The sequence below is a fragment of the Tetrao urogallus genome, assembly GCF_951394365.1.
Source record: "Tetrao urogallus genome assembly, chromosome: 7".
NCBI lineage: Eukaryota > Metazoa > Chordata > Aves > Galliformes > Phasianidae > Tetrao > Tetrao urogallus.
In genome coordinates, this window is record NC_136820.1 from 10,899,730 (window position 1) to 10,926,833 (window position 27,104).

At 40.7% G+C, this 27,104-nt stretch overlaps 1 protein-coding gene across 1 annotated transcript; it reads left to right on the forward strand.

Annotated features, from left to right (window-relative positions):
• Nucleotides 1-1,480: 1,480 nt before the first annotated feature.
• Nucleotides 1,481-27,104, forward strand: CAPN7 (calpain 7; the record flags this gene model as incomplete). Its single annotated transcript, XM_079538036.1, has 21 exons — nucleotides 1,481-1,582; nucleotides 5,222-5,330; nucleotides 5,806-5,963; nucleotides 8,108-8,175; nucleotides 9,425-9,625; nucleotides 10,390-10,476; nucleotides 11,329-11,455; nucleotides 11,937-12,022; nucleotides 12,951-13,044; nucleotides 14,229-14,375; nucleotides 15,875-15,981; nucleotides 17,474-17,594; nucleotides 17,821-17,965; nucleotides 19,039-19,138; nucleotides 20,425-20,560; nucleotides 20,962-21,037; nucleotides 22,683-22,828; nucleotides 23,285-23,347; nucleotides 25,320-25,450; nucleotides 26,785-26,877; nucleotides 26,960-27,104. The coding sequence occupies 21 exons, from the start codon at nucleotides 1,481-1,483 to the stop codon at nucleotides 27,102-27,104; spliced, it is 2,442 nt and encodes an 813-aa protein (XP_079394162.1).

A 27,104-nucleotide genomic window follows, 5' to 3' on the forward strand; every position in this document is an offset into this window, starting at 1 on the left:
CTACTCTCCAGGATAATTTTCACCACAATGTTTCAAGGGCTGTAGGTTAGACTTGCAGGTCTGTAGCCCCATATGCCTTCTCTTATGATGAGTATAACACAGGCCAGCTTCCAGTCAGCAGGAACCTGCCAGACTGCCATGGCATTTGACAAATTGTTGAGAGGGACTCAGTCATAACATCCACAGACTTCATCAGTTCTCTGAGGTGAATCCCATCAAGCCCCATGGACTTGCATATGGTCAACTGATACAACAGTGACTGCTGCAAGAAAGGCACTAAGGCCTGGGAGTGTGTCCAGAGAAAGGCAATGAAGCTGTGAGGGGTCTGGAGCACAAGTCTGGTGGAGAGCAGCTGAAGGAGCTAAGATTGATCAGGTCTCCCCTGAGCTCCTTCTTCTTTAGTCTGAACACTCTCTACAGCTGCCTGAAAGGATGCTGTGGTGAGGTGTGGGTTGGCTTCTTCTCCCAGATAACAACAATGCAATGGCCTCAAGTGCTCCAGGGAAGGTTCAGGTTGGATATTAGGAAGAATTTATTCTCAGAAAGAGCAGTGAAGTGGTGGCACAGGCTGCCCAGGGAGGTGGTGCAGTCATTACCCCTGGAGATGTCCAAGAACCACATAGATGTAGCACTGAGGGATGTGGTCAGTGGGCATGGTGGAGTGGGAGTTAGACTAGGCAATCTTAGAAAACATACAGTTAACAAATATACAGAGTGATGTGGTTAGACTAGCATTTACAGGTTGTATAATTAGAAAGATTATCATAGCAGAAAAAAAATAATCAAAAATAAACGAAAAATGCTCACCTCTGTCCCAGGCTCATAGGAAAACTCTAAAGAGAGCAATCTCTAGGGCAGTCAGCCCTTAAATGGGTCTAGGAGAGGTGCAGGCAGGCTCCACCCCTTCCATCACACAGCTGAATCGCCTTCACCTGTGCTCCACGGCTGACTCAGTGCTCGCCTCAAGTGATCAATCAGTGCTTCAGGCCCTGACTCAACAGAACCCACACAGAGGGCTTTTCCAACCTTAATCATTCTGTGATTCTGTGTCGGAAAGTCACCGCTATTTTGAGAGCTTCTCTTAAATAAAAACAAGACAAACAAAACCACGCTACTGCCTTAAAAGTAACAACGCTTTCGAGGCACAGCTCTCCTCAGCGCAGTCTGTCGGCCCAACCAATCCCCGCCCTGCGCGCGCCCCCTGCCGCCATAGGCTGTGCAGTGCAGTGCAGTGCAGTGCAGTCCCGCCTCCTCACAGCCCTAAACTCAGCCCCTCCAAGCACGCGCGGTGCCCTTCCTCTATAAAGCAAAGTGTGCGCGCTTCCCCCCTCGTCGCGCATGCGCAGACCGCCCCACCCCTACGGGTGGGGTGCCGGTGGGCGGGGCCCTCGAGGATGGGGCGGAGTCGGGCGGGACCGGGACGGCAGGCGGGCTGGTGGCGCGCGGCTGGCGGCGGGGGGGTGGCAGGAGGGGATCCGTCATGGATGCCAGCGCGCTGGAGTTGGACGCGGTGAAGTTCGCGCAGTTGGCGGTGCAGCGGGACCAGAGCGGGCGCTACCAGGAGGCCGTCTTCTATTACAAGGTGTGCGGCGGGGGAAGGCCCGGGGGCGGGCGTATACGGCGGGGAAGGCGGAAGGCCGCGCGGAAAGTTTGTCCGTCCCCGGAGAGAGCGGCGTAGCCCGGCGCTGTGAAGGTGGAGTCGGGCTGTGTGGCCGTCGTTGGCGTTCGTCGGCGTTTGCTGAGTGTTTCTGCGGAGCAGGCGGTGGCCGTGAGTGCAGCGAGGCACTGGGCGGCGCGTCTCATGGCGGTGGCGGCGGGTCGGCAGTGCCGGTGCAGGTTGGTGTGAGGGCAGCGTGCGGGCTGCTGTTCACGACCGGCGAAAATGAGCGGCTAACGGTGCTGACAGCGCTGAAAAAACTGTGTTTTGTAGGTGAGAATTCGTTCTGTCGAGCAGCGCTGTTGTGCTCTTCATATCAGTTGTCATTTTCATGGAGATAAACAGGAGGCATTGCTTTTGGAGTGACCTGTGTAAGAAGACCATACTTTTCTTGGGATTCTGTGTGAAGGAATAGAATCATAGAATGGCTTGAATTGAAAGGGACCCCAAAGATGATCCATTTCCAACCCCCTGCCCTGGGCAGGGCTGTCTCCCACAGATCGGCTGCCCAGGGCCCATCCAATCTGGCCTTGAGCACCTCCAGGGATGGGGCACCACAGCTTCTCTGGGCAGCTTTGCCAGGGCCTCGCTGCCCTCTCTGTGGAAAAATCTCCTCCTGACATGTAATCCAAATTTCCCCTCCTTTGGGAGAGGTTCCTACATAGGAAGAGGAATGCCTGCATTTAACCTACACTGGTAGCTTAGGGTGAGCTAAGTTTACTATGGGAAGTGTGTGTATGTACAAAAGTTATAATCATTGGTAATGATGTTGATAAGCTCTGTGCCTCTCTGCAGCATGTGCATGGTATCTGTTGGCTGTGCACACACTGCTTTGAGACAGCACATTTCTGACACATCTGCAAGAGCTTGTCAGCTGCTCCTCAGGAGAAAACTTTTTTTTTTTTTTTTTTTTGGTGCAAATAATCACTCTTCTGCTTTTCCATACAGCACACAGAAAATTCTTTTCCTGTGCTGCATTTAGGTGATACTTCTAATAGCAGAAAGGCACCCCTCGCACCTCAGGCTAAATGCACCAAGGAGAGTAAGGCAGAAAATGCTTTGTGCTTTGCACTGTGAAGGCACAGGGCAGCATGAGTGTAGGCACTGCTCTGCACCAGGAAAGCTTCAGATCACAGCTCTGCAGATACAGGTTTGGTGCTCAGACAGGAGGTTCCTCGCAACACATGGTCAGGCTCTGTGTGAAGGTATATTGTTTACCAGCTTTCTTATTATCTATTTGTGCTTTTAGTAAGCACGTGGGTGACAAATTGGATTCTGTGAGAACTTGACCTGAGCATGAAGCAAGGGAAATGTCACTTCTTGTTGCTGATAGACAACAAACCGAATGTCTGAATGGGTTTGCTGTGTCTATTCATTTGTGATGGATCAGAAATACCAGCTCTGAACCACACCTACATGCTGTGACAGCTGGCATGCTGGCATAGCTGCAGCTTACTGCATAAGGGTCTGTTTGCACCTTGAAACCAGGTAGAACAGTTGTGGTCCGAATCAGGGAAATATCAGTTATGCATGGATTTGGAGGCACTGGTTTGAAGATTTGTTTGTTTTTTACATCATGCTCACCATTGTAATACAGCATCTCTACTTCTGATGTGCCACGGATCTGTGTGCGCTCCTGGAGCAGATGTCTGTAATGTGTTTTTCTCAAAACTAGTTGTATGCTAGACCTTAATGGTACTTAATTGCTACATATAAATGAAATCTGACCCACCTTTGCCTTTCTGTCTCTGTGAGCACTTCATGTGGTGTAATACCTGAAAGGAGCTTACAAGCAGGAGGGGAGCTGACGTTGTGCAGGTTCATAGTGGTAGGACAAGGGGGAGTGGGTTTAAACTGAAAGAGGGGAGGTTTAGGTTAGATGCTAGGAAGAAAGTCTTCACTCAGAGGGCAGTGAGGCCCTGGCACAGCTGCCCAGAGAAGCTGTGGTGCCCCATCCCTGGAGGCATTCAAGGCCAGGCTGGATGGGGCCCTGGGCAGCCTGATCTGGTGGGTGGCAGCCCTACCCATGGCTGGGGTTTGGGGCTGGGTGGGCTTTGAGTTCCCTTTCAACCCAAATCATTCTGTGATCCTGTGAATATGGCGATAGATGTTGACAGGTTGTATGCATGCTTGCTTCTGTGATGCTCGGCAGTAAAATATTTACCCTGATAAATAAAGATTGCGTTAGGTTTGGTTCTAAGCTTGTGCAGACAAGGTGAGTGCATGTGGGAGTAAACTGACAGCTTTGGCAAAATCATAGCCACAAAGCAAGCGAGAGCCCCTCTGGCCCCAGCTCTGTGCTTGCTCTGCACAGAGCCGTCTTCCTGAAGACCATCGCTGGGGAGCAGCACTGACAGTTGTTGTTCTGCTTCCTACATACGTGCCTGCTACGTGACTGCCTCCTTCCCTCACCCACTGCTGCTGGGAAGGAGAGCATTGCTGCGTGAATGTGGGTTGTCGGGTTTTTTCCCCCGTGCCAATGAGGTCAGTGTAAGGTTTTTATCTTTGTTTTTAAGAGTGACAAAACTTGATATTTTTTTTCCGTATACTTCTGAGACTGTGTCAGCTCTGGCTGTTGATTTCAATCCTGCCAAATCTTAATGTGGCTTTTTTTATTATTAAATAAATTTAGTGAGTGGATAGACAGCTGATTGCAACTGAGGGCATTTTTTTTCCTAATAGATTTGTGCATTATAGAAAAAGTCTTCATGTGGGTAACACACTGTGCTTCTGAGCTGGAGACCTCCTTATGCTCCCTCCTGGAAATGGACTTCAATCAATATCCAGTGTTTTCTGCATATAGAAACATTTAAAGACAAAAATCTGAGGAGCTGGGAAATCTTAATGCTGTAGAATTTCAAGATCTGATCACTTTTTCTATCCCTGTTACTCATACAAAACTCTGTAATTCTATGAATTTGTTTTTTAAAGGTTTTTTATATTGGTTTTCTTCTCATCAGATTGAGTGCAAATAATTTGTGAGTGATGTGTTGATTATTTTTTAAAAGGCTTTTATTTCCTTCCTCAACCACAAATTTGTACCTTTAAAAATAAAAGACAGTTTGTCCAGAGTTTTACTTAGCTGATTTCAGTGCATGACTCAATAAGGTCATTTAAAATTTCTGTTGTTGTGTGTGTGACTGCACACACTGACCTAAGATGCGGCCTTATGCCTCTACCCTGGAGGTGTTCAAGACCAGGTTGGATGGGGCCATGGGCAGCCTAGTCTAGTATAAAATGTGGAGGTTGGTGGCCCTGCCTGTGGTGGGGAGGGTTGGAGCTTCATGATCCTCAAGGTCCCTTCCAACCCTGGCCATTCTGTGATTATAATAAATCTTCTGAGGTTCTGCAGTTTTATAGGTTGTTCTGTGTGAAATTGAACTTAGGAAATTGGATTTCATTTGTGACTTCTTCTCTCTGGCAGGTTCTCCCTGTACCACTGAACCTTGATGTGGGTGTAGGAGCCAGCTTTCGTGCAGACTCGTTGCTGTAGCTTTCTGTTCATGGAAAGTAGTTTTCCAGTCACCAACCATTAACTTTTGTTTCAAATTCCTGTCCCTGCAGGAAGCCGCGCAAGCCTTGATTTATGCTGGCATGGCAGGGTCAAGCTTGGAAAATATTCAAGAAAAAATAAATGAGTATTTGGAGAGAGTTCAAGCTCTTCATTCAGCAGGTGAGTGAGGAGCTTTCCAATCAAACCTCTGCATAAATTCAGTAGAAAGCCCAACAGTGCCGTGAAATATGTATCTGTGATGTTTGCTCTGCTTCTCATGTTTCTTATATTTTGTGAGTCTGTTTAGAACTCCTTAGTGAATCAGAAATGTAGCACAGTGCAGAAGACTTATTTCCTAAGGACTTGGGTGTGCATATTCTTCCACTTTAAATGTTGTTAGGAACCACACCTGCATAATATGCAAGAGATCTTATGTACGTTACTTGACATGTGACATAACCTGAGAGCATGTCTCTGCTTTGGGGGAAGAGTGTTTCTTTTTCCTTGTAAAGACGTCTTCAGCAAAGTTTGCCAACTTTCTGTTTGCAGCCAAAGAGTAGATGTTTCTCATCTGATAGAACTACTAGTGTTTCAGTGCTATATATTTTGCATGTCTGCTGCTGTGGAAAGCTGAACGCTTTCATTTTTCTTTTAGTTCAGTCTCAGAACACAGACCCTCTGAAGTCAAAACAGCAGCTGGACTTGGAGCGTGCTCACTTCCTAGTTACACAGGCTTTTGATGAAGATGACAAAGGCAATGCAGAAGAAGCTATAGAGTTGTACACGGAAGCAGTGGAGCTCTGTTTGAAAACAGTATGTTAAGCTACAAGTTAACTTGGTGGAATTACGTGATGGTAAGGAATTCTTCCACTTACACAAGCAACTGACTCCTAAAGGCTGGCTTAAAAATGGAGTACCTGTATCTCTAAAAGCTGTTCTTGAATGTTATTTTTTCTATTAGTTGTTTCTGTAATGTTTCTTCCAGTTGTTACATTATTTAATGCTGTAAATTCATGGGGGCTGGTCATTTGTGTGTTTTCACTGAGCCAGATTATACTAAGAGATACAAATATGCTGAATATTTTGTCCTGTTAACTTTTACACTAGAATGAACGCAATATTAAAAGAGAAATCAAAAGCTGTTAGAATTGAAGATGGCTTTCTAATGTGTCAGCTATTTTATTTTCTGACTATATTAAAGGAAATAATTGCTGGCAGTTTTTTGTGTAGCGTTTTCTGAAAGCATAACAGTCTCCTGCTGCCAAAACTGGTAAAAAATACTGTTTGATTACTTGGTAGCTAACATTAAAGATATGAGTGAATCCAATTCACGCTGCAGTTAATGGTAGAGTAAAATTGGCCCTTATGTGAATGATGACAAACATAATTACAGGTACTGCTTTTTTCTCTGAAGTCCAGTTGTCATAACTAACTCATTATAGGAAGAGTTCACCATCATAATGTAACTCCACCAAGTCTGTTTTTCTTTTTTCTCCTCTTTCCTTTTTGTAGTGTGAATATATATATGGGTTGTTGGGAGGGAAATATTACTATTGCTACATACTAAAGTAAAACCTTTGCTCCGAATTCTTCTAAACGGTTTTAGGTAGACTTAAAAACCCCAGTGATACAAGGTAACCAGATCAAGAGCTAGTAGAACTCCTCTAGTTTTTCTGCTTCTGCTGTTTAATCAAAACTGCTTTTGTCTATTACATAAACCACTGCATCAGCACACTGCTTTTGGCTCTGCTGTTTCTCCTTCTGTTGTGTTAGTACATGCATGTACTGCTTACATGTAATTCCAGAGTAATTTCCATTTCTCATTAACAGTTGCTGTTACCTGATCTTTTATTAGGTGCAGATACAGCTAACGTTTCTTTTAATATTGGCAACACATTGTTTTGTTAAAATGACTGTAGGCTTTATCCCTCAAGGGGATCAGAAATTCTTCTCCCCAGGATGAAAGATGGAATGAACTCTGTCTTGAATCACTACTTCTGCCTTGCTTTCTGCTTTCTATATTAGATGGGGAGATCAGCTTCTTTCTTACCTTTGAAGCAGTAAGAGAGCAGGTGTGTCTATTCCTCAGTGTCTCATCAGATAGGTCTTCTGGTGTATCACATCCACTGCTTCCCTTCATGCATCTTTCAAAGTCTTTTCCAACAAGGAACTCCTAAGTGTAACTTACTAAAAATTGTTAGGGTATTTCTACTTTCTTAGGCTGAAAGTAGCTTGCCTTTTGTTTCCTCCATTTACATAGATGACCCAGGAGAATCAGCCAAGGTATAAAGCTCAAACCTGAAACCTGCTATTGGTTGTGACGAGAGAAGCCACAGCTCATGTTGTGCTTCCTCCAGATTACCTGTTCACCTGTAAGGAAGGAAATATAAACTAGTTATATGAGTGAGCTGTCACAACGTACTTTCCAACTGGAAATAGAAGTTAGCAGTCCTGATAATGGTTTTGGTGCTTTTTTATGCTTCACATGTGGAAAAACAAGTGTTTTAACTTGCAAGCAGGCTTCATCAATGAAAGTGAACATTCAAATGTATCTTTTCCTAAGTTACCATGATTATTTTTGACATACTTGTGGAAAAAAAAATTGGCATGCATTTTATTTCAATAGTGTACATAACATTTGTTGTTTTTTTTCTGTCCACAATTTTAATGGTTTTCTAACTGTTTTTTTGTGTGTATGCATTTCAGTATTTCCCATGCTAAAAAATGCTGAATAATACTTTCATTCTATGAATGTTTACTAAAATATTAAAATAATATTCACTTCGTATCCTTTTTATATTGAGATTTAAAAACAAAATCCACCGCATACATATCTGCTCATTTCAAGGGAGGATTGGGGGGGAAAAAAATAGGTGGGAACTGTAATTAAACAGCTTAACATCTGGACTTTCTTTGGGTGTGTAGCTTTTGTGTTGTTTATGTGTTTTGAATTGAAGGCTACAGAAACTTCAGAAGCAGGCCTGCAGGCAAAACTGAAACAACTGGCTCGGCAAGCATTAGATAGGTGAGTATTGCCACTGTTAGTACAGGTAATAGCTGCTGAGTGTCAGTGCACTCTCTGAGTTGAATTCTCAATCTGTTATGTCTGTTCTGTACTGCAAAGCGTAGAGATTCTGACCAGACCTAACTCAGTTAGAGTATTCCTGGTAGATAGCTGCCAGTGTTACACAGATAGATGAGGTAGCTCTTGTGCCAACCCTCTGGAAATGTCATGCAGAATTAGGGAAGGGCTATGTATTTGTTAGTACTATGCACTGTTTCAGTATTCAGAGAGATAAATCAGAATGCTCTACTCGTGTTCTGGCTTTTATAAAAACACTGAAATTGAGTTGAGTGCTAAGCCTGGGTGTCAGCATCTCTTCACTATGAAGACAGCTTAAAAACTGGGAAGTACTTGGTTTGAGGCAGCAATTTAATCATGTGGGTAAATCCAGTGGATCAGAATCTGTATCTAAAACAAGTTGCATGAGTGCAAGTCCAATGTAAGTCCTTTTTGAGTCAGCAGTATGACAGAGAATAATGAACTGTGTTGGGCTGCTTTAGTATTAGCAGATTTCCAGTGCTTTTCAGTCTGCGTTAAAAAAATCCCACCCTGATTTGCACGTGTGACTATCTCACAGTTTAATGCAGCAACAAAAAAAAAAAGATGGCTCCTCAGTGTAGCCTTTAAGCAGCTGAAATGCTGGATTTTAAGAGCAGTTGGTTTTTTCCTGCTGTAATAATTGCTAGTCAAATCCTAAAGTCTAAGAGAAAGCAAGGTGGTAGGTGATGCTGAAACCAACATTGATGAGTTACCACTGAGATCCTGCCTCGTGGGGGAAGCAGTTAGGAAATTATGTCCTGTCAGTGAATCACTCTAAAAGGGATTTTCTCTCTCTGGGTTTGTGGTCTTTTTCTGAGGTTTCAGATAATGAATGCTTACGTAAATGCTGCTATTACTATAGTCTTAAAGGTGACAAAAACCTAATAAATTCTGCTGAAAATATCTGTGAATTGAATTGCAAATGCTATATTTTAATTGATAGTAGAACAGGAAGATAAAGAAATAGTGGCGTCAGTACTGAATGATTTCTGATGCTTATCTTCTATTGATATCATTTATGAATTTTTTCATAGGAAAAATGATATTGGTCAGCTTTAGCATCGTTCATCCCTTCTAACAAATGTGAAAGCATGAACAAGGCAATAAATGACTGACCCACAGCCATATTTTCATTATGATTGTACACAGAATGCATTTTTCTTTCCTTTAGAGCAGAAGCACTGAAAGTATCGATGTCAAAGTCATCTCAGAAGGAGAAGTCAACTGCTGCTAAACCAAACCAGCCCGTCAGAACATTCTTTCCACTGGGTCCTGATTTTTCTTTGAATGATAAACCACAGACAATCAGAGCAGTACAAGCTAGTGAGTCTCAAGGTCAGAGGTACACTGCAGAGGAGATTGAAGTACTCAGGTGAGCAGAGGCCAAGTTTCTACAAAGTTTTATCATTTGTGCACACATCCTTCGTGCATCTTGGACAGCAAATTGTTATACACCTAAGCTTGAGGTATATAAGCAGAGGCTTGGAAAACCACCACTTACAAACACATTTGTTGCCATTACCCACACTGGTATTCTCTCCAGTAATGTAATCAGTGGTTTTTATTCACAGAGCATGTTTAGAAGACAACTGGTAGTTGGCTGCCAGGAGTATTTTTCACAGCCATATTTTTGTATGTTTGTACCTGATGGAGTTCATGAAAGATCTCACTCACAGGTGCCCAGTTATAGGAATGGTTTTACGTATGATACAACTTCTGTTTCACAGGAAACCGAGGAAGCACGGTATGCTTCAGGATTATGCCTTCTGTTATATTCAGTTCTTTTTGTATTTTAACAAATCCATAAATCCTTCAGGTAAGGTTGTAATTTTGAAAACTATGAAGTATATTAAAAAAAAAAAAAAAAAAAAAAAAAATGCATTGTCTGATAAGGATTACAACCTCCTTCCTTCTCACTCCGCAGTAAATAAGGTTGTGACAGAGGTGATGTTCAATGCTGTCCAGGATTTGATCTTCTTCCACTTAATCTGTTTATTTACTATAGGCACTCAAACGGACTAAAGGTATGGTCCTGAAGATAGAAATGTGAGTTTGAAAAGCTGCAGACTTTTCAGACTCAACCTTTGAAGGATGAGAGATAAGTTTGTAACTGTGTCTTTCTCTTGCAACTTGCAGAAAGACTTCAAAAATTAATGGCATTGAATATGTCCCTTTCATGAGTGTTGATCTGAGTGAACGTTTTGCCTTCCCTATGCCATTTTCGTAAGTGCTGTTCAATTACTGATGTTTCTTTGCTGTTATTTTGAATTCTTTCCAATCATCAGTATTGTTGTGCTTTCTCTTGAAATTGTTTAAGCAGATTTTTAAGCATAATTTTGGCTGAGGTACTTAAATACTGCAACCTCATTTCTCCAGTCTGGTCTTGGAACTGTTTAACGTAAGCTGATCCTGCTCTGCAGTGCCTTTGCAGTTGTCCCTGCAAGCCTTGAAGAATTCCAATTGGGCTTTTTGAAGTATTGGGCTATGCTGGCAACTTGGCAACAGAGTCAGGAAATGGAGCCTGCTGTTTTTAGTGCTCTCTGTCTCAGTTGTCCCACCTGCAAAATGAAGGTGGTAGCTGTCTCCTTGCAAAGGGCTATTCAGAAAAAGAGTGACAGAAAACTGTTAGATGTTTGTGCGTGAGCAGTGATACAGGCTCACCTTACATATAGCCATAACAGGCAAGTCATCTGGTTGGTGTTTTTTCTTCAGTTTTCTGCCAAAGGCACAACAATCAGGTATACCTCAATATTTTCTGAACTGAAGAAGCCTTTTATTAGATCATTATGTTGAATTAAAGGCAAGAACTTGGGTTTCTGCTAGGGCAGTTGGCATTCTGGAATTCCTTTCTTCTGTTCAGTCCTATGAAGGAGACTCTTGGGTTTTATTTCACATTTTTAATATTTTCTGTCTTTCCCCACCAAATTGTCAACTTTGTTCTCTGAATTTCTTTTCCAGCTGTGTAATTGTTCTATGCACATTTTGCACCATCTGTCAGATATATGCATGACTTGGGATGTCGTTAAAAGCTTTTCTATCTAACCTGTTATTTCTGCCTTTCTCTCCTAAATCTAGTGATAAATGTGGGAAGTTGCCATTATCCCCCAAACAGAAAGCAATGTTTGCCAGGTGGGTACGGCCAGATGACATAACAAATAACCCTACCATGATTTACACCGTATCAAGTTTCAGCATAAAGCAGGTAAGTTGGTCCCAAAGAGGAATGTTAGCTGCTATGAGACTTCCCAAAAAAGAAGAGGATTACTTTTTCAAAAAGAAACCCCTAAATGTGAGAGAGCTTCTCATGGCTCTCTTGATGTTAATTTAATGACAGCACCACCTCAAATTCCATGTGTTTTTTTAGCCATGAGAATGAACAAGTGCATTAACAGTGGGAACACTGTGTGTTTTGGGAAGAAAGAGGTTAAGTGTGAGTGAATGACAAGATAGCTGCATTTACCTTTCATTGCCTTCAATAAATCTTTTAACTTACAGAGCAAGCAATGTTTCCTGCTTCTTTTTTTTTTTTTTTTTTTTTTAGCAACTTGGCTTCTTTCCATTAAAATCCTTTCACTATGGAGGGGAATCACTAACTGACAATTTTCCCTTCTTTCCCACCCAAGCCATTTTTCTTTAGTATCTAAATATTAGTAAATATCCTCATTGTCATCTTTTCTTTACAGACAATAGTGTCAGATTGTTCCTTTGTGGCATCCCTTGCTATCAGTGCTGCGTATGAAAGAAGATACAACAAAAAGTTGATTACAAGGTAAATAGCTGCTATTTTCTAAGATCATCAGATTTAACACAGCTAAGCAGTATGTTCTGTTTAAATTGCTGTCTGTTAAGCTTATTCATGAGTAATATGTAAAAAATATTTAGATTAGTATGCTCTACTTTCATCAGTTTTAATTGAGGCTCTCTATCATACATTTGGGTACAGTAAAAGCTAGTGTTTGTTTCACCTTTATCTCCCTAGGAATCTTGTGGCTTTACCTCTTCTAAAAGTGAACCTACCTTAAATGTGCTTTGAGAAGAGCAAATAGTCTGGAAGGCTTTGTTTTTAATAGCAGTTTTACTTAGAATGCCTTGTAGGTTTGTTTCTTTGTTATGTCAACTGCTGTACAACAAATAGTTGCTATTAAATCTTGCTGCAGAATGGTAACAACACTGTCTCAATCCAACTTAACAAGCATTCAGTGATAAATTTAGCATGCATTTGGCAGGCTGTCTGCCAGGAGCCCATTGCCAGACAAGTGTGTGAATGTTATTTCTAGAATTTTGTTTTAACCTAAACTTGCTAGAAGGGAATGTGTAACCTTTGTGAGCAGAGAGTTCTGTATCACTGTGGTCTTGAAACCTTTGACTGTCATTCAGGCTAATACTGTATTTAAGTAGAACTTGCATAACTGATACATTTAAAAGTAAGACAGATCTGCTTGTGTTTCAGTTAGAGAAATTACTTTTTAACTCATGGGTTTTCTTACTCCGATTAGGAGAGAACTGCATCAGGAATAAGGTCTGAAATATAAAATCTATTTAAACATTGCCACTTTTATTAAATTTGAGTGGCTTTGTCATGTGTAAAATTCTGTATTTATCTCTTAGTATATATTCTAGAAATCCCACTTTTTATGTTATCACTCTGTTGACAGCAGAGTCACTTATGTCACAATTTATGTGTTTTTTTTTAACAGTATAATTTACCCTCAAAATAAGAAAGGAGAACCAGAGTATAATCCATGTGGCAAATACATGGTGAAACTTCATATCAATGGTGTACCTAGAAAGGTAAATATTTTGGGGGGGAACTTAATACCCTTACTGTTAAAATCATATATTTTAAAAGCTGACGACCAAAGATTTTTTGTGAAGAGAGGAGATGCCTGAAGATAAATAGTAGAGCTTTATAAACTCACAAACATCATTTTCTTTGTGCAGTAAATAATGGTATAAAATAAAATACCGTAGCAGTCTCTATTGCAGTTCAATTTGAATGATCACTGTGGGAGTTCAAAAATCCAGTGGTTGTGTTCATAGCTGAGGGGCTTGGGACAAGTCCTCAAATATTATCAAATGCTAAGATACAACCTCTAGCTTAGGAGGCCTGTTAGTAGCAAAATCCTGGAATCTAAATGACTGATAGAGGGAAGGATCACCTCAGTGTTTCCCCTGCTCTCCATGCTCTCCAGTATATCTCCCCATGGCTGCTTTTTGGTAGGATGAGTGGCTGTGCTCTACGAAAAGGATTATCTATTCTTGCACAAATAGGATTTGACATGAAAATGTGCTTTCTCAGTAGTGTATTGGTAATAGACTGATGGCAGTGTGAAATATCTGTGCTGGGAAATTGTTTCAGACCACGATGAGTACTGCAGTAATAATCTATACTAATGGAAAGGATAGTCCACATAATTTAAACAAGAAATGTACATGTTTTTGACTGCTACTTTAATACTTCTTCCTTTCTAGAGAAAAGAAACATAAATTTGGAGCTGGGGACCGTGGAAGTGATGTGACATGCATTTTGGTCCTTCATAGATCAATGACTGCAATTCCTCCACTGCACACTGAGCACAATCTATGTTCTTTCTCCTAGTTAGGAGAGGGATGTTGTTAGGCCTTTCTCTACTTTTCCTAATATTGACAGTCACACTGAGCTTTCCAGCTGGTGTTAAATACTTGACGAGCAAGTTGTGTCATAACCTCCACTTCCTAAAGAGCAAACCAAGGCAGATGCTCACAGGTCACCCAGTGGTGGTGTATGAGACAGCTAGCAACAGAACAAGTTGTTCACTATAGGGCAAGCCTCTGATTGGTACAGGTGTCCTCATCTGAAAAAGTGGTCAGATCTGTGCCTTGGAAGCCTAAGTATGTGCCTATGTATTCCTAAGAGTTAAGTTCTGTTATTTTTTTTTAAATACTTGCAGGGTACTTCATTAGCTGTAAGATAACTTCTTATTTATTTTGCACAGGTGATCATAGATGACCAGTTACCTGTTGATCATAATGGGGAACTTCTCTGCTCTTATTCTAACAATAAGAATGAACTGTGGGTATCGCTAATAGAAAAAGCTTACATGAAGGTCATGGGAGGATATGATTTTCCTGGATCAAATTCTGTAAGTACTAGATAATTTCTAATAAGAAAAAGAATAGATAATCTCTGTCAAGTTTCCTCATTTCTTGTAGTGAAATCAGAATGGAATGCTTGGGAGGTAAGCGTTGCATTTCTTCCGTTTTGTTCTAATTTTTCTTCCTATCACAGACATGCTTAACTGTGCTCAAGTATGTCAGACTTCAAGGGCAGAGTTAAACTTGTACTAACTGTAGGACTGAGACTTAGGGTTAGAAAGTTATGCTTTATATTGACCCTAGATGAAAGTTTGGAGCAAACTCATACATTTTTTTTGCTTCTACCTGTACCAGTAATGCAGATTTTTTGTTTCTAACTGTCATTCTATAGACAGCATGATTCTCCCTTGTTAAGTTGAGCAGCCAGCTAAGAAAGGAGCAGGCTGAAATACTCCATGTTTATGGAGGGAACAAATACTTTGATATAAGAAAGCTTATCTGATTGTTCCACTCATTTATATGAATATGTATCAGGTGCCTATAGTGTGGTTACTTAATAGGCTATCATAATGCTGCAGCCAAGTTGTTGATGGGGAAACTATTCTTTCAGAGAGTCCGGACTATTCCAGCCCAAATGATCTTTATTCATTACCTAGAAAGGATTTCTGATTTTTCATTCAGGCTTACTAAATTTAAGTGTGTCTTTATTCCATTCTAGTTGATGTCTTGATAATTGTATTCTTTGTGGATGTGATAGGCAGTTATCACCTTCAGAAATGTGATTATTGAGGCAAATGTGGCCTTGCACAAGGGCAAAATGTAGCATACATTTTTAGGTATGTTTATGTCATGGAGGGCTGCTTTGTTCTGCGGAACAGTGCTGAAGAAACAGAATAGCTGTTTGACTTGCATTGTCCTCCTCTAACTTGCTATCTTGACATTTGACATTTAATCTTCACCCCGTTCTCCACCACATCACAGCTTCGTTGTCTAATCAGGGTTACCTATTGTCTGTTGTATTTGCAGTTTGCAAAGTTCCCACCCACCAGTGCTGTTCATGGACTCTTCAAGCCTGTACAGTCTTTGCTTTTCCTTTGAGGAGCTCAAAGCAGGAGGAGAGGAAGCAATGTTTCAAGGAGATAAAATAAGGAGATTAAAGCCTTTTTTTACTGAAAAGCGTGACAGTGTCAGCCTTACAAAAAATATACGTATATATTAAAAACCTCTGAAACCCTGAGCCTTAGAAGTAAAACATAAATAATTTAAAATGCATATATAATAGCAAGATTGCAAGTAGTTCTTCTGAGGCTGTAATTTAAAATTCTGTGAATCAAAGAAATAAATAGAACGCACCATAAAACTGATGGAACTCTTTAATGCTTTCATAACTCTCAAGTTTCAGTTCTTCATCAGCTCAGTTTCATCAAATTTCATACTGTCTTACTCTTGAGTCTTCATATGTAGAGCTATTGTAATAAGTGTCTTTGGTTTCTTTCAAGGTGCTTTGATGGTTACCTGTTGTTTTCTCTGAACGCTTGTATTTCAGAACATCGATCTCCATGCGCTGACTGGTTGGATACCTGAAAGAATTGCTATGCACTCTGACAATCAGGCTTTTGATAGAGATAGCACTTTCAGAATGCTCTATCAGAGGTAGAAGTTTGTTCTTTCTTAACTAATTAAAATGCTTGCTCTGCAGTAGTTGGATTACCAACTTACAGTCATCACAGATCTCTCAGCAGAATCTTGGTACTACAAGTTGTGGTTTATATAACTTCCACATGCTTTCTGGAAGAAGAAAAAGTGATGTATTGGTGACTTTAATAGAAGAGTAAGATACTATGGAATATTTTTCCTTCCTATTTGATAGGGAAGAAAAAAAACCAGCCAATTTCTTGATGAAGAAAATAAACTGTAGAGTCAGAGAAGAGCAGATGAGAACCACTGTACAACTGAAGTCTTTAAAAAGCAGAAGGAAATACTGGAGGAGTATCCCCCAGAACTTGACTTGCTCTCCCTAGCAAGCAGATCAGTATGGTATTCTTAATCATATCACAAAATCTTGATTATTATGCTCCAGTTGTAAATCTGGAGGAGTGGCAGAAAACCTGTGTTAAAACTGTGATCCTCATCTTCATACTTGTTGTAACACAATTCTACTTAGGGTGAAAGATCCAGTGTAAAGTAAATGTCAGCTAGCAAATACTTAAATTTATTTCTCAACTGTACTGTGCAACCAGTTCCTCTTGTATCTCAAGGCAGTAGAAGGGGGATATTCTGTTGACTGAAAGAGCCCCATTCATGATGGGAGAGTGGAATTATTTCCATAGTGCTTTTTCAGTAGTTTAGGAACTCGCACTTGATGGTCAGCTTTTCAGATAGATGTTCTGACATTGCAGTTTGTAGGTGTGGCTGCAATTAGTGAGATCTAGTCATCATAGCTTCACTGTTGTTGTTAATCTGTGCTACGCTGACAATCTGTAGTCCACTGACCCTGTGAACTGTGCAGGGTTATACAGTACCTTGAGAGCATACTTGGATTGTACCATGTTGTAGGAAACAGTAGCAGATCTTCGTAACAGTGATCACTGTGAACAACTGCAATTCAGAATAATTGCAGAACTCAGCTGCCGTTTGACAGTTCAAACCCTGTAGGAATGACACTGAGTGACACAAAGCTGGAATGTGGGCACGTGCAGGAATCTATGATTTATTGATTGATTTATTTACTTTCCAAGTTTGTGAAGCCCCATCAAAACCCTGGGGTCAATAAGAGTTAACTCACTGTATGCAGTGATTTGAGTAAGTGTTGATGAAGCCATTTCTGTGTTCAGGTGAAGATCTGTGAATATTTTTAATAAATGACACAGATTGAATTTTAGAATGACAAATGCTTATTTTTATGTTACAATGACAATAGCTATTTATTTCACATGCAGCCTGTACTTAAATATTGGAAGAAAATAGTGCTGTTTTCTGAAGCATCTTCAAGCGTGGTTTCTGCTTACAATAAACAACCTGTATTCCTATGAAGTAGGATCATACTAACAGTGTGCAAACATGCCATTACAGTATCTGTCAAATGTTAGTTTGCAGCTGTTAAAAATAGCTTAATTAAAATGTTCTCTCTCTTTTTTTTTAATAGGTTTCATAAAGGAGATGTCCTTATCACAACAGCAACAGGCGTGATGTCTGAAGAGGAAGGAGAAAAATGGGGTTTAGTTCCAACCCATGCCTATGCAGTCTTGGATATAAGAGAACATAAGGTACCAAGTAAAACTGAATGATTTTTTTCAGATACCAGCTTGAAACCTTTGTCCAAGATGGATTGCTACTGATTTTTAGTTTATTTTGTCTTAAGCTTTCCAGAATTTCCCAATAAAGCTCAATGATGCTATTTCCTTAAGATGCTGGTCCCTATTCCACATTCAGATAAATGAAAACATAACCTTGATAAGGTGAATCCAGCAGTTTTATTTTGTATTTCCTCAGGGGCTTAGATTCCTCCAGCTGAAAAATCCATGGAGCCACTTACGTTGGAAGGGACGATACAGTGAAAATGACACAAGAAGTTGGACTCCAGATCTACAAAAATACTTGAACTTTGATCCAAGAACAGCTCAGAAAATAGACAATGGTAATAAGGCATAAAAAGTCACTGTATGCTCAAATAGTGCAGACCTTGGTGGTTTATCCCTGCAGAAAGGTGGAAAGAAACACTTAAGCACAAGAAACAGGTGGAGTAACTGAGGAAACCCTTTTGTTTAATGCCACTTCATTTTGACAACAGTATGCATCCAAGTCCATTGGAGTTTAGCATTTCAGTATGAACTTCATGCAGTGTGTAAGAATAGCAGTCCTGGCTTTTGGTAGTTAGGAGAGATTAGCTCATTACAGATCCATTCAGTAAGGAATTGGTGCATCTGTAGAGTCTAATAGTTAAAATTTATATGAAGTTACATTAACAGTTTTAAGGAAGTTATTTTTCTGACTGGATTTTCCTGCTGATTTTCTAACAGTCTGAAGTTTAAATATGTAGCTGTTTGACTGTATATCTTTCTAGTGCTGCAAGACCTGTGAGTGCCAGTATCAAAGACCTATTTGAGAGTTCATTTCATCAGGAATCTGTCAGTATGGAGTTGGTGGTGCTGGTTGGAGTTGTAATTAAATGAGCTGTAGAGTGTTAAAATTACACAAGAATTGTAAAGATGAAGCAGATGCGGGTGCTAAAGCAAGTCCCATAAAGAAGTACCTTAGAAATACAATTCAGGATATTCACATTAATTGAATAGTTCACTGTGTTGCTAAACTGGTTTGTTGAACTGGGATAACCTGTCTTTTTTTTTTCCAGAAACTTAGGAAAGAAATAGGCAGCTCAGTATCAATTAGTGATGTCTTTATTGGATAGCACAGAGGTTCTCTCATGCCCTCTGATTAATGCTTGAGAATGAAAATGTCTTGTCAGCTTCAGAAAGAACCCAGTGTTAAAGATAAGCAGAGATTCTAACTAACTTGTCTATCTTGGTTTAACTTGTTTGCTTTGTGAGTTAAGTTTAACTTTAGGAATGCAGGCAGTGCAGATGTTACTACTGTGTTTCATAGAAATGCGGGGTTTATATCAGCTGTACTTTTTGCCTGAAAAGAGACTTCTGAAAAATGAGTAAATTCAACATTTCTGGTAAGCAAACAATAATAGCAATTTCTTTTTAGGGATTTTCTGGATTGCCTGGGAGGACTTGTGCCGGTACTACGATGTTATTTATTTGAGTTGGAACCCTGGTCTTTTTAAAGAATCTACATGTATTCACAGGTTGGTCCAAGAGAAAAACTTCTGTGTCAATATAATGCTGAATGTCTTGATGAGGTGTTTCCTTTCTTCCATTTTTTTCTCTCTGCTGCAGAGGTTGGGCTCAAGAGCATGGTTGGAGTCCAGCTTTACTATTCTAAATTCTGAGCTCGGGCTTTTGTTTTGAGGTTTTCCATAACACAGTCGAAACTCCTGTGATCTCTGTGATGATACTGTAGACCTAAGGTTGTATAAGTGGATGCTGACCTCAGTACCACATCTCTATATTAGAACAACAATTAGATTTGTGCACAGTCGGTGTTAGTTTACTTAGTCACTAGGCAGTGCTTCAGTGACCTAACTTTTATTTGGAATTCATTTTACTGGGCAGTTCCAAGCCGTTTGTGCAGTGCATGTTGTCTTTACAAGGTGTATTTGCTCATGTCGTAGGAGTCAAAGTCCATTTCTCACCAGTTGTAGTTTTGTGTTGCCTTCTTTAGCCATCAATTTATTTAAACATGATACTTGTTCTCCCTCTGGTATTCGTTTCATTCAGTCTTTTTCTAACCCAGTTAGAAGACAAGTGCCTCCGTTTCTGGAAATGAGGGTTTATTTGTTTCTCTGCTGCAGTGTACCACGCTTCACCCCTGCTTCCCCATGCCTTCTGTATGTGTTAGCTCTGCACGAGCTCCATCACCAATAGCACAACTTCTCCGTAAAGGCTCCTTCCACCTTTGTGTTCAGACTAATTCCAAGAAGTGCTGTCTTGGAGCAGGATGAGATGAATATTCACACTCAATCGTCTTCTCCTCTGTGTTTCCTTGTATTATTAATGATTGTCATACCTCTGCATAGGGCAGTGCCTAGCACAGTGACATCTGCCATAAATAGTGGCATAACAACAGAGATAAATTGAAGCTTAGTTAATAATGCAGCCGTTCACAAACGCTGTTTGGTTCAAAGGGGTGAGAAGGGTCGATGACACAAATAGCTTTATCCATTTCTGTTCCCAGTGTGTCACACTCAGTGTTGTCATCAGCACTTTTTTTTTTTTTCCCCTGTTTTCCTTGTCTAGACAGTTCCTGAGGCAGGTTTTGTAATAGGGTACCTCGAGGTACCAGGCACCTTTCCAAACATTAAGCAGATTGTTATTCAGAAATATACCTGAATATAGAAATCTGTAGGGGAGGGGGAAAAAGACAAAGCAAGCGTTTGGACATAAAAGCTCATAAGAAGCATCGTGCAGTTAGAGAAGTATAAATCTCTTTGTTTTCAAAACTGATCTGATGCAATGTCTGCATTGCTCCTAGTACTTGGGATGCAAAGCAAGGCCCAGTGAAGGATGCTTACAGCCTGGCCAACAACCCACAGTACAAGCTGGAGGTGCAGTGCCCACAGGGTGGAGCTGTGGTCTGGGTGCTGCTGAGCAGACACATCACGGATAAGGTGGGAGTTCTCTTGCTTTCCACATTCTGAGCTCTGTAGTACCTGCTGTGATATTACTGCTCACATTTACATGTTCCAGGTATGGCTATATGTATAAACTTTAAATTCTGCTGTACGGATACCTGCTTTCAAGATGGTTGAGATAGACTCAGCGTAAAAATTGAGTGAGGTGATTACATTCCACCATTGGTGTACCAAAGGAATTCTGACTACCAAGGGCCTGAACTTCTTTCAGTTAATTAGTGGTAGCTGGTTTAATTCAGACATTTTAAAAAGATGAACGCAAATATTGGACCATAGCGTGTGGTGATCAAAGGGATGGGAGAACGTGTGTTTGATTTACATTTAATGGTGGTTGCGTTCCACAGAAGCTTGTAACTCCATTTGTGTTTTTTTTATAGGATGATTTTGCACATAATAGGGAATTTATTACTATGGTCGTATACAAGACTGATGGCAAAAAAGTTTACTATCCAGGTCAGTATACCTCAGCTGTCAAAAAAGATGATGCTTAAGAATAAATGAACACTTGCAGAGAGTTCTCTGGGAAAGAGAGGCACAGTTTGTTTTCATGCTGCAAAGCTCATTCTGTGAGGTCAGTCTTCTGATGTAGTCATTCAGCCCTTTGACCACCTTGACAGACTGATGGAAGGAATAAACCAAGCTGTATGCGCTTAAGATCTTAACCCTACTTGATTTTTGGAGCTTTACTGCAGCTGCAAAAAGGCCATGTATGTTTTATTCCAAGAAAGACAGTAGATCTGAGACACAGAAGTAAAGCTAATGCTCATGTAACTGGTAATAGGAGCTTTTACAGTTCTTCTGAACAAAGAGTGGAACTTGGATTGGTTTGTTTGTTTTTCTACTGGAATAGCTGATAATGGTTGTGGGGTTCATCTCTGGTCTTGTTCAGTGTACTCTGCCAACCAGTTTGCCTAGAATCCAAGCCAGCTTCCTGTAGAAAACGTCCACTGAGACCTTCCCAGAACATCAGGTTTTGCACGAGCTGATCTTGTTAAAGAATTTGCTTGTCCTTACTGCCCAAGACATGTTTGTGATGCTGTTAGTTGTAACACTGCTTATTTTATGTGTGTTAGACTGGAAACATTCAGGTCAGCAACCAATGCACTTCTGTACACTGGAGGGAACTATTCTGCTGTGCTTGAAAAAGACAGTTTTCCAGCAGGACCATTAAGGAGAGCTGGATGACTTGTCTGTTTTTTCTTGATAACCAAACTCTTTCATAAACTTTTAAGCTCACGAGCTCAAACTCATTTGAAACCTTTTTCCATGGAAATAGATTTGTCAAGCTGCAGTATTATTTTTACCATCTGTTAAAATGAGATCAGAACTAAACAGGTTAATCCTTTGGCACCGAGACAGGGATTCCCCATTTCTAAGCTTCTTGTTGTTTTATTTTAATCCTTCTCCCATGTTGCTTTGTGGAAGAAAACAAAGGAACTGATCCTGGGTCTATTCAAGTAATTGGCTAGACTTGTCTCTGCTTGACTAAAATTGAAAGAATTCTGGAAATAACCAATTAGAGCCCAGATAACAAATTGCATTGTGTAATTGTGAAAGAAAAATGTTTGGGATGCTTATAATAAATACTGTTTGTATTGTGTAGTGATCCTAGGAGAATGGAGATGTGGTTTTGTTTCTCAAAGGCGTGAACACATTGCAAAGTCTTGTCTACCAACTGCAGCTGCCCTGTCAACAGAGAAGGGAGCTTCTCTAGCAGACTCCTCATAGGTTTTTGTAGAGTGCTCAAAGATTCCTTATCTTTTTCTTTACATTTCAACATAATCACAGTAGAACTCCTCTGAACAGAGACGTTGGTGACAGCTGGACAAGTAGTTCTCTCAAGTCATTGAAGCTGTACTTTCAAGTGCAGAATTTGTCCTGTCATGTGAGATGTACATCTTCAGAAAATGACAGTTGCTCTTATGTGTCCTTGCTTTCTGTGAGCAAATCCTGAAGCTCCTTTCTTCTGAAAGCGCTCAAGTCTGCTTGTAGTCTAAACACAGTACCAACAGTCTGACTTTCTGGGCAGAATTCATTGATTATAAATGGCTGAGGGGTTTCTTTGACTGGGAGAGGTGTTCATTCTTTTCTTTTTCAGCTGATCCTCTTCCATATATTGATGGCATTCGGATCAACAGTCCTCATTATCTGACCAAGATAAAGCTGACCTCTCCAGGGACCCATACATTTACGTTAGTGGTGTCTCAGTATGAGAAACAAAACACCATCCATTACACCATCAGGGTACGTACTGCTGGTTTCATAATAAATGTGAGTAATTATACTGTAAAGTGTCCTCTATTTGTAAATGTGATGAGTGAGTGCACTTCTGGGTCCATGTTGTTACTTGGAGGAGGGAGGCTATGAATGTTGGAGTGAAATCACTGGATGATGTGTTTGGTAATGTTCTCCATTGTAGCTGAGGCTATATAGAGTGCCAATACAATACATTGGTGTTGGGGAACTCCTCTTCTTTTGCCATCAGCCACTACCTCTCCTTTTCCTCTGAAATGCCTTCTGATAAGAGATAGGTAAGATAGAAAGAGGTCACTGGAGCCCAAGTACTAAAGCTGCATTTCCTTTGTGGTTGTTTTTAAATAGAGCAAGTATCTAAAAAAATCTTCATAGGCAGTTTTTTTTTTTCTTTTACTGTCATGAGAAATGCCTGATGGGTGACCACCTCCTGCTTTTACCACACAGGTGTATTCCTTGTGCAAGTTTACCTTTTCCAAGATTCCTACACCTTACACCACTTCCAAACGGGTAAGGAATTTTTCTTTAGTTACTAAGTAATGATTCTGGGTTAGGTTTTCCATGTTTGAGATGTACAGGGTTCCTAAATATAATTTTCCACTAATGTCCAGAAACGCCAGCTTAGGCTGTGTTCTCAAAAACCAAACTTCTTAATTAAGAACATCAACTAGAGCTTAATGTAAGCATACCTGGTGCAAGACCAACCCTGTACTTAGGTTTCATATAACTTGCCAAACAATTAGCTGCTTTAAGCGTTGTTCATAACAACAAGAAAGCCTTTGGTAGCTGGCTGACTCTTTATACTAGGAAGGATAGCAGCTTAAATTTTATCAGCAAGAGACTCCTATCCAGTATATAAGCTTTATCTTCATCAGAGAGTGTTAGAGCTGTACTGGTGCAGATACAAAATCAATCCTTTGTAGAACAGACTGACCTTTGGAGTAACAACCCGTGCCCTAATATGTAATGAGTGTGCAGAGAGTTGTGCACTTTATCAAAAGAAAGTGAGCAATTTTCTTCCAAACTTCCTGGCACAATAGGGCATAAGCAGCAGAGGCAAAGCAAAGGCACCACTGCTGAGATGTGACCATCCTATGTAAGTCCATTTGTCACAAGACCTTACAGGCCTTACATTTTGCTATCTCAAAGGTCTGTAATCACTAGGATAAGCACTCCCACTGTCAAATAGGAATGAGACAGCATACATACAGATGGTGTATTTCATATAGAAATGCTCCCTGAGAGTAGATCAGCAGTAGTGGCAAGAGCAAATACTTGGCTAGAATAAGTGAGAAGCCCAGGTGGTCTGGAGGCCACATGCTGCTGTTATTATTGTCCTTGAATCTCACCAGCTCAGGAGCACAGTAGGTAGCTAGAGAGATTCCTGGGAGCAATGTGACCAATTGTCAGTTGCTTAAGAAACCACTGTCACTTGTAGCTTTAAAAAACTGAGCTTACTTTGGAAGAATGGTTTAAGAAGAGAAAAATGCACCAAAGATGATGTACTTTATACTGTGTTAGTTTCAAGAGATTTAAGTACATGGAAGCCTCCTGTTAACTATCTGGAGATACCTGTCTGCCATTCAAATGAAAGGCATGTTTTATCTGGCCGTGACTGGCTCTGTCTAAATGATTAAATACAGAAGGCTAGTTGCCTGTTTAATGTTTATTTGGTAACTGTATTGCAGTCATTGCATTTAAAGACAAGCAGATAACTAACTCACAATTTACCAGTCAAAGAAAGCACCGTTGAGATGGCTTGTACCAAAGCTGGGTGGTCATCTGTTGTGCTAGCGCAGCTGTGGTGGGATTCTACAACTGAGGTAGAAAAGGCCTGGAAATTCACAGCAGCCTCAGGTTGTGTGGTGGGGGAAGAAATCCCCCTTGCCTTCCTGATGTGTCACCTTCGAGGGTTTTGGTCACTGAGTAGAGAAATAAATCAGAGGAAAAATTGTTGATCTCTGATGGTTTGACAGAGAGGGGAGGGAAGTAACGTACAGGGACCGCAGCTCAGCTATAACTGTGCGAATGCCCGGCATGTCTTAGAACTTTCATTTAATGACTAGCAGGAGGAACTTGCAAACAGATGGCCCGTTTCTTAAAATCTGAGCAACATTCTGTCTCTTGTATTTCTTTGTCCTTTTGGAGTCTGTCCTTATGGACATCTTTGTCTCAGTAGCGCTGCTTCTCAGAGTGCATGGTGGTGAATGGGCAGCCCTGGAGGGAGAGATTTTCAAAGCAAAGGCTACAAAACCTGGTCTTTAGAGCTGAATAATATTACCTTATAAGAGATCTAAGGCTTTGAGTCAGGTAGTTAAACTTTCTGAATCTGATCAAATTCTGGCTTTCACTTCCTCTTTAAAGATTCCAAGATTACTGTAGTCAGGGACAAATGAAGTGAGAGGCACTTCAAGTCTTGTATCACTTATCTATACACAAATTCTCAGGACATAAAACATTTTCTGTATTTTTGACTTTTTAGGTTAATGGACAGTGGAAAGGTCACAGTGCTGGAGGATGTGGAAACTTCAGAGACAGCTACAAAAATAACCCTATCTATCAATTCCAGCTGGACAAGAGTGGGCCATTATTAATTGAGCTGCGTGGACCAAGGTTTGTCATACATGCTTCTCTACACAGTGAGAGTATCGTGCACTAAGGATAAATTATCAGAGTCCTCCAAGGGGTGGATGAGAAGATCCTGGAAAAGCCAGAGATAATATATGGGAAGCAGCTATATTAAGCTTTTTATTAAGCAGGTACAGCACTGTTCGTTTCTAACCTTGGCATCAATGCTAAATGCTAAACACAGGTTCTTAAATAACAGCCTGTGTGGTAGCTTCAGCTCTGTCAGTGCATCTACTCTGCACTGGCAGATCTGGAGGAAGAACTGGATGTCAGTGCCCTATGAAGAGTCTTTCATAGTGAAAGCTTCTTCCCAGAGTTGCAAGTAATACTTCCAGGCTCTCAACTGTTACTATGGTAGAGTGGACCTTTATTAAATTACTGCATCTCAGCTCTGGAAGAGGGTTCAGGAGGGCCAGGTTTTGGAGGGGATATTCAAGAAAGTAGAATATAAAATAGGTCTTACTTAGAATGTGGTTCAAGTGGTATGATCCTCTCAACCCCTTTGCAATACTTGTCAGTATGCCTAATGATAGCTAGTAAAGGGGAAGGGGAAGCGCTTTCTCACTTCTGGTAGTCCTATACTAAAGTTATGGAGGTCAGATTCCTTTAGCAAAATTTATCTGCCTCAAGATATCAGTGTACAGTGCTTCTAAATAGCAGCAGCTCCTGCCATGCAGTCATCACATGATCAATTTTTTCACAAAGCTGCACAGTGACACCATAGAATAGTAGTATTCAATCCACCTTGCCTTTGACGAAACTCTCTCATGAAATGCACATGAGCGAGTTTCCTTGGAGGTGTGGCTCTCCCACTCCACTAATTAAGCATTTCTTTTTCTGTTTGCATTTTCTGCATCTGTAGATCATACTTGAGTAGTTTGACTGACAGGGCCAGCAGTGCCTGTCACATTTATGAAGACGTAGTAGACAAATTGTCCCAGGTTGCAGTGAAACATGAGAATTGTGCTGAGATCACCAACGTTCACGTTCCTGTGATGGTGATCAGATACAGCCCAAAACCTGTACGCATGTTACTGCAAGTCTAACCACTTGGGCTCTGCTTTGGTGTAGAGGCAAAAAGCTAACAGATTTTTTTCACATAGAGTTCTGAAACCAAAAAAGCATCTTCCTCCAAGTTGTACATTCATGTACAACAATGTACAATACATTCATGTCATGGTAAGCTTCACTCATATTTCTGTCACCAGTGTTGCAAAACTTAAATGTATTCCAGCAATACAGTCTTCAAAAACTTACTGTCCTCCTGCTAGCCCTGATTCCCCAAATAATTGAAGTAACGATCTGTCACTTGGTTGCAGGCAGTACAGTGTTGGGTTTGAAATTGTCACTGTGTCAACAGTAGGAGATCCTGGTTCCTATGGCTTTCAGAAGAAGAGCAGCGGGGACTACAGGTAATAAATAGTTGATTAATGAAATCTTCACTGCTTGAAACACTTCATACCTTGGTTGTAAGAAATTGCTCTTTTATCGTAGGTGTGGATTTTGCTACCTGGAAGTGGAGAACATCCTTGCTGGAGTCTACAACATTATCCCCACCACATTCCTGCCTCAACAAGAGGGTCCTTTTTTCTTGGATTTTAATAGCACTTCTCCTCTTAGGGTATCGCAGCTTCAGTGA